The 12,974-nt window shown below is 40.0% G+C and overlaps 1 protein-coding gene across 1 annotated transcript; it reads right to left on the reverse strand.

Moving 5' to 3' along the window:
* Positions 1–2,873: 2,873 nt before the first annotated feature.
* On the reverse strand, positions 2,874–3,826 carry LOC115262171 (testisin-like). Its single transcript, XM_029864440.2, has 2 exons — positions 3,739–3,826; positions 2,874–3,679 (listed from the first exon to the last, which is right to left on the reverse strand). Exons 1-2 carry the CDS (start codon positions 3,809–3,811, stop codon positions 2,883–2,885), a joined length of 870 nt encoding a protein of 289 aa, XP_029720300.2. The 5' UTR covers positions 3,812–3,826; the 3' UTR covers positions 2,874–2,882.
* Between the last annotated feature and the right edge of the window lie 9,148 nt (positions 3,827–12,974).

Raw genomic sequence — 12,974 nt, forward strand, 5'->3', positions numbered from 1 at the left:
CTTCTTATGGAAACATATTTGGAAGAACTGTTTAATAAATTGTTGGTCAATTCCTTGAAGAATTCCTGAATAAATCCCAAAGAAAAACTCCCCGAGGATATTCCTATGTAAATGTTTAATGGCATGCATGTATGCACATATTTCTATCATTGATAAAATTACCTAAATGATCTTTGATGGAATCCCATGAAGAATACTGTTTAGACTCCTACTGCACGGCTTCCGTCTACACGGTCACCTATTCCATGGATTCCTATTACACGGCAGTCCGAGTTGTGGGAATCCCAGAGCTTATGGGATTCCGCCTAACTGTGGGTGTGAACGAATATCTCTGGCATATTACAAGATTTTAAAACTTTACATGACAATAAGCACCGTCTGACGGCGTAATCACAAACTATTTTTTAAATCAGCAGATTACTCTTGACTTCCTGAAGAACTTTGCCGAAGACGACTGCTGTAGATCCTGAGATAGCGGAGTTTGAAACTTGACTTTACATTTAGCACCACCTAGTGGTGCAATCAAGAACTAATCGTCGAATCACCAGATTGTTCTTGACTTCCTGAAGTACTTTGTCGAAGGCTACACTTTTCTATCTGCTCTGGATCCCAAGATAAAGAAGTTTGAAATTTTACTTGACGACTAGCGCCACCTATCGGTGAAATCACCAACTAATTGTTGAATCTCCGGATAGGTTTTGACTTCCCAAACAACTTTGCCGAAGACGACACTCTTCTATCTGCTCTGGATCTCGAGATAGAGAAGTTTAATGCTTTATTTGACAACTAGCGCACCTGGTGGCTGAATCGCCAACTAAACGTTTAATCATTGGATAACTCTTGACTTCCTGAAGAAGTTTGCCGAAGACGACACTTTTCTATCTGCTCCGGATTCCGAGATAGCGGAGTTTGAAACTTTACTTGATAACTACCGCCACCTAGCGGTGAAATCATCAACTATTTTTTGAATCACCCGATAGCTCTTGACTTCCTGAAGAGCTTTGCCTAAGATGGCACTTGTCCATCTGCACTGGATCCCTAGATAGAGAAGTTTAAAACTTTATTTGACGCTAGGTGGCGCCGTCGAAATCACAAACTAATTGGTGAATCACTAGATAGCTCTTGATTTCCTGAACAACTTTGCCTAAGACGACCCTATTCTATCTGCTCTGGATCGTGAGCTAGAGAAATTTAAACTTTTTCTTGACAACTAGCACCACCTAGCGGCGAAATCACCAACTGAATGTTTAATCACTAGATAGCTCTTGACATCCCGAAGAACTTTGCGGAAGATGACATTTTTCTACCTGCTCTGGATCCCGAGATAGGTACCTAAGTTTAATTCTTTACTTGATGACTGGCACCACCTTGCGGCGAAATCACAAAGTAAGTGTTGAGTCACTAGATAGCTCTTGACTTCCTGAAGAACTTTGCCGAAGACGACCCTCTTCTATCTGCCCTGGAGCGCGAGCTAGAGAAGCCTAAAATTTTACTTGACAACTAGCGCCCCTTAGCGGCGAAATCACAAGCTAATTGGTGAATCACCAGATTGATCTTGGTCTACTGAACAATTTTGTCGAAGACATCATTGTTCAAAATAAAGTAGATCTAGAGATATCCCATGTAATAACTTATGAGTGTTACTAGTGGCGAGTGTACTTCTACACTTCTACATAGCGCCTCTAGCGGCCGAATTGCCAACTAATTGGATGTTAGTTGGCATTGTGTGGTGAATCTATTCTAGTACTACGACTTTGCCAAAGAAAGTATGGTGCTATTTCGGATTATGCCCGAGATATTCGATCATACCTCCAATAGGAGGCAATCAGTGAAGTACTAGATTGAAAGTAGTGAGCTGGATTTTTGTATGGTGAGATGATCGATTCTCCATTTCTGCAATGAAATGGTGCAAACAGCGTGGGTTATATGATTTCTTGCCTAATTTGATGCTGGTTGAGCAAAAGTTTGGGTATCTTTGTTGTTGTATTATTTTTTCTTGCAACTTCAACAACACAGTTACCCAAACTTTTGCTCAAACAGCATCAAATTAGGCAAGAAATCATATAACCCACGCTGTTTGCACCATTTCATTGCAGAAATGGAGAATCGATCATCTCACCATACAAAAATCCAGCTCACTACTTTCAATCTAGTACTTCACTGATTGCCTCCTATTAGGCGGAATCCCATAAGCTCTGGGATTCCTATTACACCCTCGAACCAACCGTGTAGTAGGAGTCTAGAGTATACCTGAACGAATTTCTAAAGAAACCCGTAAACTAGTTTCAAGATGATTTTTTTTATTTCATAAGTAGCTGCTGAAGAAACCCAAGAAAAATCCAGAATCTGTGGAAAAATGTCTAAGGTAAAACGTGAACAGAAATGCGTTTCAAGGGATGCCTGGAGCAATCTTTTGGGGATGTTTTTCTGAAATTCTAGAAAACCCAGCCAAAATCTTCAAATATTTTCTAAAAGTAATTCTGATGGTGTCCCTGGTAATTATGCCGAAAATTTTCAAGAAGTATATGGGAACGATAACATTCTATAAAAATTCTCGGAGGAATCTTCAAATAAGTTTTTGCTGAACTCATTCAAAGAATTCTTGCAAGAATACTCCTTCTGCGATAATTACAGAAACATTTCGTTAAACAATAATTCATGGTGTGGTTTCCCCGGAATAATTTTAAATTGGGCGTGTTATTGTAGTCATTATCACGGGAGCTTATCAGTATAGGGGGCGCTGAGATTTGGAAACATTGTTGTTTCCAGAATAGTTTCTCTGAATGACCGTTCGGTTTCCGTTCATTTATATTGAACCTAGTATGAACCCTAGGCTTAGCTATGTCATCCATAATAATTATAAGAGCACGCCATATTTTCAATTATTCTATTATCCATCTTATCCATTTCAAATGCGGCGAAATATCGATAAATGATAAATGCTGCTGTTCCAAGCCAATTACATCAAACTTCACAATTATACCTTTCACATACCAAACACTCTCTTCCTCCACATACAATCCACCACCACCATCGCCGTGACCATAAGTTAAATCGTTCTGCACTTGCGCGCAAATTTTCCCAACCATAACCTCTGGCAGCATGGGGCACATTTGACTCGGAACTATAACGACATTCAGTTCTCTCATGTTTTGCTCTAGCCCACCGAACAAATTCGATTGCCATCCCACAAGAGTTCCTGTTTTATCAACCAATTCCTGATTTTCATCACCGCTCTCCCACAGACAAATCGGACGGGCGAAGACGTTCATGTTGATTTCACTGGAAAGTCTCAGCAGTGCAAGCGCCGCCAGCGGGTCCGTCGTATTGCTTGTGTAAAATTCGTCAACTTCGAACTCATGCGTCGACGTTTGCTCCGTTCGATCGAAGCTGTCCATCCGGAGTCGAACTACCAAATCCAGCGGTGTCACTCTGCGTCTCCCGCTAGTGAGGCAATACCGAGCAGTCAACACGAAGCGATCGTTCAGAATAGTCACCAAGCACGCAAACACAGGTGGATCACTGCCGTACCGGATGAACAGCGTTCCGACCCATGGCCACTGCTCGATTTTGGGACGTCTGGAAGTCTCCTCCTGAGGCCGCAGGGGCTCCATCAAACGTTGGCCACATTTCCGCTTCACCAGTGGAGAATGCGAGTTAGATTGCGCAGCACTTGTGCCTGGTTATGTAACGATAATAACAGATTAGCGAAAGAAATGCTAGAATCGTGTGACTTACTCAGCGCCAACGGGGTAGAGAGCACGCAGCCCGCAGTCAGCAGTAGTGCGATGCAACACTGGGAGATACTCATCTTGAACTGAGCCGAATGTTTAGAATGCGACTGGAATTCTACGCTCTCGCTATCGGTGCTGTGAATTCTACTACAAATGATACGACTGATTACGGAACGAGGTAATTCCCGTTGGGGTTTGTTTTGTTGTGGTTATTATTCACTACGCGTATCAATTCGATGATTCATGTTAATGTGTTGAGAAAATATGTAGTGGACGGATGAAACGAGAGCCGGTTGATCTGTAAAATTATAAATTGCTACCCAAATAATCTCAGCTCCAAGTTATAATTTCTTCTATGGTGTCAGCGGTGTCAGTCGTCTAGGCGTTTGAATGGTCTCGGAGTGTGGTTTCGATTCCCGTTCCAGTCGATGAAAACTTTTCGTTAAATGTCACTGGGTTTGGACCACTGGGTGTTTCTTGTGTTTTCCGTTGTCTTATGTCAGTGATCGTTCAGTCTGTGCAACCTCTGGTTGAAGACGCTGTAGTGTCTTTATTATTTTAACGACTTCGATAGTAGAAAAACCCTAATTAATCCACCTAGCGGTGATGGCGCCTTTCTCGTGCCTTCGAAACCCCATTTAAATAAAACTCAAGCGAAATGTTGATGTAATCACACTTTCATACAATTAACAGAAATCCATTTTATGATACCAGAAATCATATCGTTTATCTGGCTTTTAATGTTTGAGCATCAAACTCTTAAGAAAAAGACGCTATCTTGAATTTGAAGCTGCCATTTGAGATTTAAGATTGTCATCTTGGATGTTCTGGTCGCCATTTTTGGCGTCGAAGCATCTTCCCTACGAAAAATATACTTCATTAAACAGCCGCCATCTTGATTTTGGACCAACATCTTGGATGTTCAAGTCGTCATTTTTGGAATCCAGACATCATCCCCATACCAAATACACCAAAATGCATTGTTTCAGGCCCTAAAACTCCATTAATGAGCCGCGATTTTGAATTCGGAGCTGCCATCTTAAATTTTATATCGCCTTCTTGGATATCCTGATCGCCATTTTGGACTTTGGAAGTCTTCCCCATACCAAATATACCAATATTGCATGGTTTTAGAGCCTAAAATTTCATTAAACAACCGTTAGACCCATCTTGGATTTAAGATCGCCATCTTGTACATTCTGGTCGCCATTTTTTGACTCCGGACATCTTTCCATATCAAATATACCCATATTGCATGGTTTTAGAGCCTTAAATTCTTTAAATAGACGCCATCTTGAATTTGAAGTCATTATCTTGGATATTCTAGTCGCCTTTGAGGAGTCCAGACATCTTCCACATATCAAATATTTCCATATAGCAAGCTTTAAGAGCCTAAATCTCTATTAAACAGCCACCATATTAAATTTTGAGCAGCCACCTTGAACATTTGGCTGCCATCTTGAATTTTGGACCGACATCGTTGAGCTTCTGGTCACCAGTGTTGATTTCCGCACAAAACTCGCCAACCATGCTAAAGGTTACAAAAATCGCCGCAGTTTGATGTATCGCATGATGGGGTAGTTCAGTTTTATATACGGCCAGTTCTACCGGTGCGGGTCCGGATCACTGAAATGGTCATAACTCCGGAACGCCTTGGCCGATCTGGACCATTTTTGATAGCAAACAATTCCGGTTAGATTCAAGCTATACAGTGGTTTTTCGGTTTTATCACGATCAAAAAAAATTTTACCGTGATATAAACGAAACCGTGAATTTGGTGAAACGAGAAAAAAATGAAATTCTTTTATTCAAAATCGTTCAGCTGCAAAATATATGAGTCGTAGTTCACTTTTTTTACCAGTTTTGGTGGACTGGGCAATGCTATATTGGTTTTATATTGATTTCGGAATGTTTTAGAACAAGTGTGATAAAAACGAAACGAAAATCGTGATAAAATTGAATATAAAACCGTGAATTTGGGCGAGTAGTGATTAAAACGACTAGTGATAAAACCGAAACGCCACTGTAATACGAAAAATTGGCCAATGGGAAGTGAATTAAAAGTGAGTGAGCTTATTTTGCGCACATACATACACACATACATACACATATACAGACATAATCTTAATTCGTTGAACTGAGTTGATTGGTATATGCGACTTGATCCTCCGAGCCTTTTTTCGAAAAATCGTTTTTTGAGTGAACATATAGTTTTTTAGTATACTAAGTGTACGAGAAAGTCAAAACACTACTTTCGAGCTTTTTAGCTTTAGTTATCTAACTAATCCAATAGATTCCAAGATCTTTTTTGGTAGCAAATTTAATAATATTTCAAATGCGATAAGTTTGACCATTTTCAAGTTATAGCTAGTTTGAGACAAGCAAAGTCAAAAATATGTAAAGTTCAATTACTACGTAACGGTTGAGATTTGACCATATGCGTAAAACATTTTTTTCACCGGTCTGAACATGTTTGCTTGTTAACGTTCATGAGGTTATCAAAAAATCCTAGCTTTGCTGTGTCGCATACATAGGTTCAGTTCAATTTTATATTTAGCCGCTTTCGGAGGGACACCCGTAACTGGTTACGGCACTACCGGCTGTCCCTAATGTGGTCCTAACCAATTTCTTTGATAACCAGTCATCAGGTTATCAGAAAAGCCGTTATTTGTTGTATCGCATGCATGAGTTTGGTATTTTTTTTATATTTGGCCACATCCGTCGAGACCCCCGGAACCGGTTCAGACATGGTCTGATACTGTTTTCCTGCTAACCGTTCATCAGGTTATCAAAAATGCCGCTGTTTGATGTGTCGCATGCATGGGTTTGGTACTCTTTTAAAATTTGGCCACTTCCGCTGAGACATCCGGAACCGGTTCCGGAACACTACCGGTTCAGATATGGTCTGATACTGTTTTCCCACTTGGCATGCATCGGTATGGTACTCGTTTATATTTGGCCACTTGGCCACCACACACACAACATCCGGAACCGGTTCCGGAATACTACCGGCTCAGATATGGTCTGATACTGTTTTCCTGCTTACCGTTTCTCAGGTTATCGAAAATACCGCTGTTTAATGTGTCGCATGTATGGGTTTGGTTCACTTTTATATTAGGCCATTTCCGGCGCGACGCCCGAAACTGGTTCCGGAATACAACGGCTGTCTCTAATCTGGTCCTATCCTATTTCTTTGATAATCAGTCATCAGGTTATCAGAAAAGCCGTTATTTGTTGTATCGCATGCATGGGTTAGGTACTCTTTTTTATTTGGCCACATCCGTCGGGACCCCCAGAACCGGTTCCGGAACACTACTGGTTCAGATATGGTCCAATATTGTTTTCCTGCCAACCATTCATCAGGTTATCGAAAATGCCGCTGTTTGATGTGTCGCATGCATGGGTTTGGTACTCTTTTATATTTGGCCACTTCCGGTGGGACATCCGGAAGCGGTTCCGGAACACTACCGGTTCAGATGTGGTCTGATACTGTTTTCCTGCTAACCGTTCATCAGATTATCGAAAAGCCGCTGTTTGATGTGTCGCATTTATGAGTTATGCTCAATTTTATATTTGGCCACTTCCGGCGGAACATCCGGAACCGGTTCCGGAACACTACCGGTTCAGATATGGTCTGAGACTATTTTCCTGCTCACCGTCCATCAGATAATCGTAAATGCCGTGGTTTGATGGGCCGCATGCATGGGTTTGGTGCATGTTCATGTCTGGCCCCTTCCAGGGGTACCGATCCGGAACACCTAAATGGCCATAACTCCGGAACGGCTGGACCGATCCGAACCATTTTCAATAGGAAACAATGGGACCAGATTCTGCGTCGAATGAGCCGTTGATCGTTAAAATCGGTTGATATTTACTATCTAAAAGTGAGGTGACCTTTTTTTGTACACATACACACACACATACATACACACACACACACATACACACACACAGACATCATCTCAACTCGTCGAGCTGAGTCGATTGGTATATGAAACTTGCCCCTCCGGGGGCTCTATCAAAGTTTCATTTTTGGAGTGAACATATAGCCTTTCGGTACACCTTGGTGTACGAGAAAGGCAAAACATGGTACAATGTACCCTCCTTCTAAGAATTTTTAGTTTTTTTATAACTAGTTCATTTATTTGAGGCTCAGTCGCTTTGCGGAGTCAAAACTCATTTTTTTGTATTTTATACAAATATATCTTTCTTACACAACATAGTTAGTACGGGACGGAGCCAGGATACTCGTGACAGCTCGAGATTAGTAGGTCACATATGCTTTTAGGATGGGCGTGGTAAGCAAGGATGTTTTCGATCACCTGGCAATAGTTTGACTCATTTGTCCATAACTCAGTTCAGAAACCTAATATTGAAATCTGGTGTTTGGCAAAGTTGTAGATTAGTGTTTTTCTACAATTATCACCAAGGACGCCATATTCTAACTCTAATATTTACGTTTTAGTAGAAACCCGCCATGGTGAATGTTCGTTGATGGATTACGACTGTTCTTGGTGTATTCTTTGGAGAATTTCTTGGCATTTCAGTCCGATTGTGAGATCAAAAACACCTTATGTTCTCTTACTCCAACGTTTCGATCCGTATCGGATCTTTTTCAAGGAATCGAGTTTTTGGTCGTTTTTTCGTCATGTAGATTTTTCAAACTTTCAACCGCCATTCGATGTTCTAGTTTCCCGTCCGTTTTCATCGAGAAAACCGTAACTAAAATCACTAGGGATCGGGATTCGGACCTCTTTAATCTACTCATACTAAACGATCGGATTTTTCGATCGTTTAGTATGAGTAGGTGGTACTAGCGCTCTAGCACTGTATATATAAGAGGTAGGGTGACGTCCTTGGTGATAATTGTAGAAAAAACTCTGGTCTACAACTTTGCCGAACACCACATTTCAATATAAGGTTTCTGAACTGAGTTATGGACAAATGATTCAAACGATTGGCAGGTGATCGAAAACATCCCTGGTGGACTGCGGGTAAGAGTTCTCTGAAGCTCATTCGAAAGGTATAACGTAATAGTGTGTTCGTTGTCTTCGTAGCGATTCAGCACCAGATAGTAGTGGGCTTTTTATCTGCCGAATGGCCAGGAACTACACAAAGACGAAAACAGAGAAAAAACTGGAATGTACAGGGGATGGCCAAAATGTTTGGGATAGGCAACTTTTTTTCTCCCACAAAAAAATTCAACATGCTGTAACTTTTCATAGAGTGCATCAAAAAATCTCAAATTTTGACTGTTTGTCAATCTATTATGTGTGCATCATTGGTACAAATTTGGGCTCGATTGATTAATTTTTCGCGAAGTTAGAACCGTTCGCGTAAAACACTATTTTTTAGACAACTCATTTTTGAGCTGTCATAACTCGGAAACCAGTGAACCAAATTGAATGAATTTTTTAACGTTTATCAACAATATATTGATACTCAATACGACGTTATAAAATGTAAAATTTTCTTACGGCGAATTAAGTTATATCGGGTTGAAATTTTTACCCATATGGAGGAAAATAAGTAAAATTAACAATACCACACAAAAATTATTAAATGTGTTTTTCCTTCAATCTAAATAGGCTCTAATATATCTGATTAGAGATAATTTGAGAACAGAAGTGGAAAATCTTTGGATATCAACACTAAAATTTATTCACATTAATGTAAAAAAAATACATTTTTTCGAGAAAAGATCCAAAAAGTGTCAATCCATGATAACTTTTTTCAACGTTTAAAAAGTATCTATGTTTTAATAGTTTGTGAAGCATTTACATATTGTTAGTGTACGTTCAAAATTTCATTCAATTCGGTTTACTGGTTTCCGAGATATGACAGCTCAAAAATGCGTTGTCTAAAAAAAGGTGTTTTACCCGAACGGTTCTAACTTTGCAAAATATTAATCAATCAAGCCCAAATTTGTACCAATGATGCACATATAATAGGTTGACAAACAGTCAAAATTTGAGATTTTTTGATGCGCTCTATGAAAAGTTATAGCATGCTGAACTTTTTTGTGAGAGAAAAAAAAGTTGCCTATCCCAAACATTTTGGCCATCCCCTGTATTTAGTTACAAACGCTTAATTTCAGTTGTCAGCCAGCTCTCAGCCGCATCGGTTCACTTTCTGCTTGCTATCCGTGCTACAGCTTTTTATTGTAATTCCAACAATGGGAGGTACACGCCAAAATACGCTAGTCGTCGACTTCAGCGTATTGCCAGCTCGACCGAATACTGCCGCCGTGCACAAATTTCTGCAACAGGAAATCAAACTGGACTTGACGACAGTGAAAGTGCTTCAACTACACAGCATCCGTAAGCAAGCTCTTATTGAGTTTTGCAACTTGGAGGTGGCGGAAAATCTGGCCGCTTCACATCATTTGAAACATTCAATGATAATTGATAGCAAAAAGTTCCTCATCCCCGTTTTCATGGAAGACTCTGCCATCAATATCAGAGTCCACGATTTGCCGCCAGATATACCCAACGTAGACGTCGCGGAGCATATGGCCCAGTATGGTAAAGTTAAATCAGTAGTACGAGAGGTTTGGAAAAAGTATTTCCCGGGTACACCAAACGGTGTTCGAGTTGTGCGCATTGAATTGAAGCAGCACATTCCGTCATACATCCGAATAAAAGATCAAATGACTAGTGTGACGTACCGAAATCAGCCCGTCACCTGTCAACATTGCAGCAAACTTGCGCATCCTAACGTCAAATGTTCGGAAGCCACAAAATCATCAAACCAACATCAACATATCCAAACTGGACCGCCGCAACTTCAAAAAACTCAGTTGCCACCACCTGCCATCGACAACAACAAAAAGGCTGACAATGGAAAGGAAGCAATACGAGAAACAAAAAGAAAGCGTGATCAGAGTTCGGATACCCAATTGAGCGGAGTAACAGAAATGGAAATTGCAACAGAAGAGTCCGAAGCGGATAAGAACAAGATGACGAACGACGAATGGTACACAATTCAAAATAGGAAGCTGGACAGAATTTTTGCTAGAAATAAGGAAAGTTTGAGAAAATGTGATTTGGTTCTAAATTCGAAATAAATTATTCCAGAGACGAATGCCCTTATAGGGTAAAGTCTCTTTAATTGAAAAAAAAAAAAAAAAAAAAAAAACGCTTAATTTATTAAAAGTATCAGCTATCAGAAAGAGTGACTGAGGCTATTATCAGCATGTTTGGTCTCTTCGTCAAGGGGGGTTTTTGTAGGTAAAATTGCTTGTAACTTGGTTGTACAATTCAGCTTGATTGGGAAAGATTTGACACCAACTTTGAGTTCAAAAGGTTTCAAAAAAAACCCATGACGGAGAGAACAAAACTGCCGAGTATACGTCAGCTCCCCTTAAGCAAATCTTACACATCATTGACCAAAAAATAATCAAAATTAAGACAAAAAAGCCGGAGCCAGCACAGTGCGATCGTAAATTATTGTTGATTTTAATTTAAAAACTTATAATTAATTCCGTTCCTATGTCTTGACACAACCTTATTCTTCTTTTTCTTTTATGGCTTTACGTCCCCACTGGGACTTAGCCTGCCTCGCTTCAACTTAGTGTTCTTTGAGCACTTCCACAGTTATTAATTGAAGGGCTTTCCTTGCCTGCCATTGCATGAATTTGTATATTGTGAGGCAAGTACATTGATACGAGTATTGTGTTGTTCTTTGCTGTGCATGCATCGCTCCTGTAAGGGGTGAGTATCTCATCATAATCGATCACGTTCGCTATTGTCTCGCGTGAAAATCAAAACAATAGATGCGCGGGTGTTTAGTGATCAGTACATATTGTTTTGTTCTTTGCTGAGTACTGTGTTGTTCTCTGCAGAGAAGAACATTTATCAAGACAATTAGATGATCGACATTGAACCACAAAAACCACACATCAATTGGTGAGATCTTTCCAATATTATTTATTTATAAATAATTCTACTTCAGTATATATTTGCTATATAACTGCATATAAGTTGAAAATTCGCTATTTTCAACATCCTTTCATCTATTGGAAGCTGCTTCAGTTCTGGGCTCTTTCTAAGTTGATGAAGGGATTTATAAATGCTTGCAAGGACTTGGCCAGGTGTGTGGAGCTGAGTGAATCCATGACATTGTAGATAGTAGCGACATCAGCAATGTCAATGGATATATTCAACTTTGCAACTCCATCCAAGATTTGTGCAAGTATTCATGCTATGCTATGCTATGCTATGCTATGTGAGGCAAGTACATTGATACACTATGCCCAAGAAGTCGAGAAAATTTTCCCGACCGGAACGGAAATCGAACCCGCCGTCTCCGGATTGGCGATCCATAGCCTTAACCACTAGGCTAACTGGAGACCCCACAACCTTATTATAGCTAGCTTTCATTTGACGTGTTCTGATACTTATAAAACAACGTCTTCAAAAAAACTAATTTATTCATAACTGTTCTGATGAGTGGCTTGAATGAGTTATGTGAAGTGAGAAGAATAATTGAGTAGTGAGTAAGATGTGAAAATTATAGGACACTGCTGAAGCTGCTAGGGTGAATTTCTCTAAATCTTTGACGTTTGGTGGACTCATTTGTTTCGATTCACACTTATAGATTTTTTTATTGAAATTGAAATACGAGCTTAGTGCGCTGAGATACATGCTAATTTAACCATTCTTTTGCGTCACTTTGGGAACAGCTCGCTGGCGTAGTGTACAGTTTGGGTCAAAAATGACCCTAATGTCAAAAGAGGGTTAAATATGACTTGCTGGTGATATTCCTCCAGGGCATCCTTCTCGAGTTCCACCAGGATTTTTTTCCGGAATTATTCCGAAACAGCCGTCAGGATTACTCCAAAAATTAATTCAGCGATTTCGCCGGAAAGTTTTTCAAGGACTCCTCTAGGAGTTGCTTCTAAGGTGCCTGAGAGAGATTCTTTAGAGATTCTTCCAGGGATTAGGTCTAGATTCCCTCACAAGTTCTTTTTGGGATTCTTCCAGGAGTTTCATCTGAGATCCTTAATCGACTGTGAGATTCCTCCGAAAATTTATCTCGCGATTCTTCCAGAAATTTCTTCTGAGATTCATCCAGAAGGGATTTCTTTTGGAGTATTTTTACAGATTCTTCAAGTTTCTTTTAAAATAAATTCATCAGTTTTTTTATCCGGGATTTCCACAAGGACTTTCCGGAGAACTGAGCTACTTCTGGAAGAATTCGTCAAGGAACTCGTGTAGAAGTTTCATAAAGAACTTATGG

This window comes from Aedes albopictus, chromosome 2 (genome assembly GCF_035046485.1).
Source record: "Aedes albopictus strain Foshan chromosome 2, AalbF5, whole genome shotgun sequence".
Taxonomy (NCBI): Eukaryota; Metazoa; Arthropoda; class Insecta; order Diptera; family Culicidae; genus Aedes; species Aedes albopictus.

Excerpts from the sequence above, each read along its gene's own strand:
- LOC115262171 (XM_029864440.2), bottom strand. The coding sequence starts at position 3,811 with ATGAGTATCTCCCAGTGTTGCATCGCACTACTGCTGACTGCGGGCTGC. Across the intron at positions 3,680-3,738 it reads CTCTACCCCGTTGGCGCTGA|GCACAAGTGCTGCGCAATCT; the intron begins GTAAGTCACACG and ends TTACATAACCAG.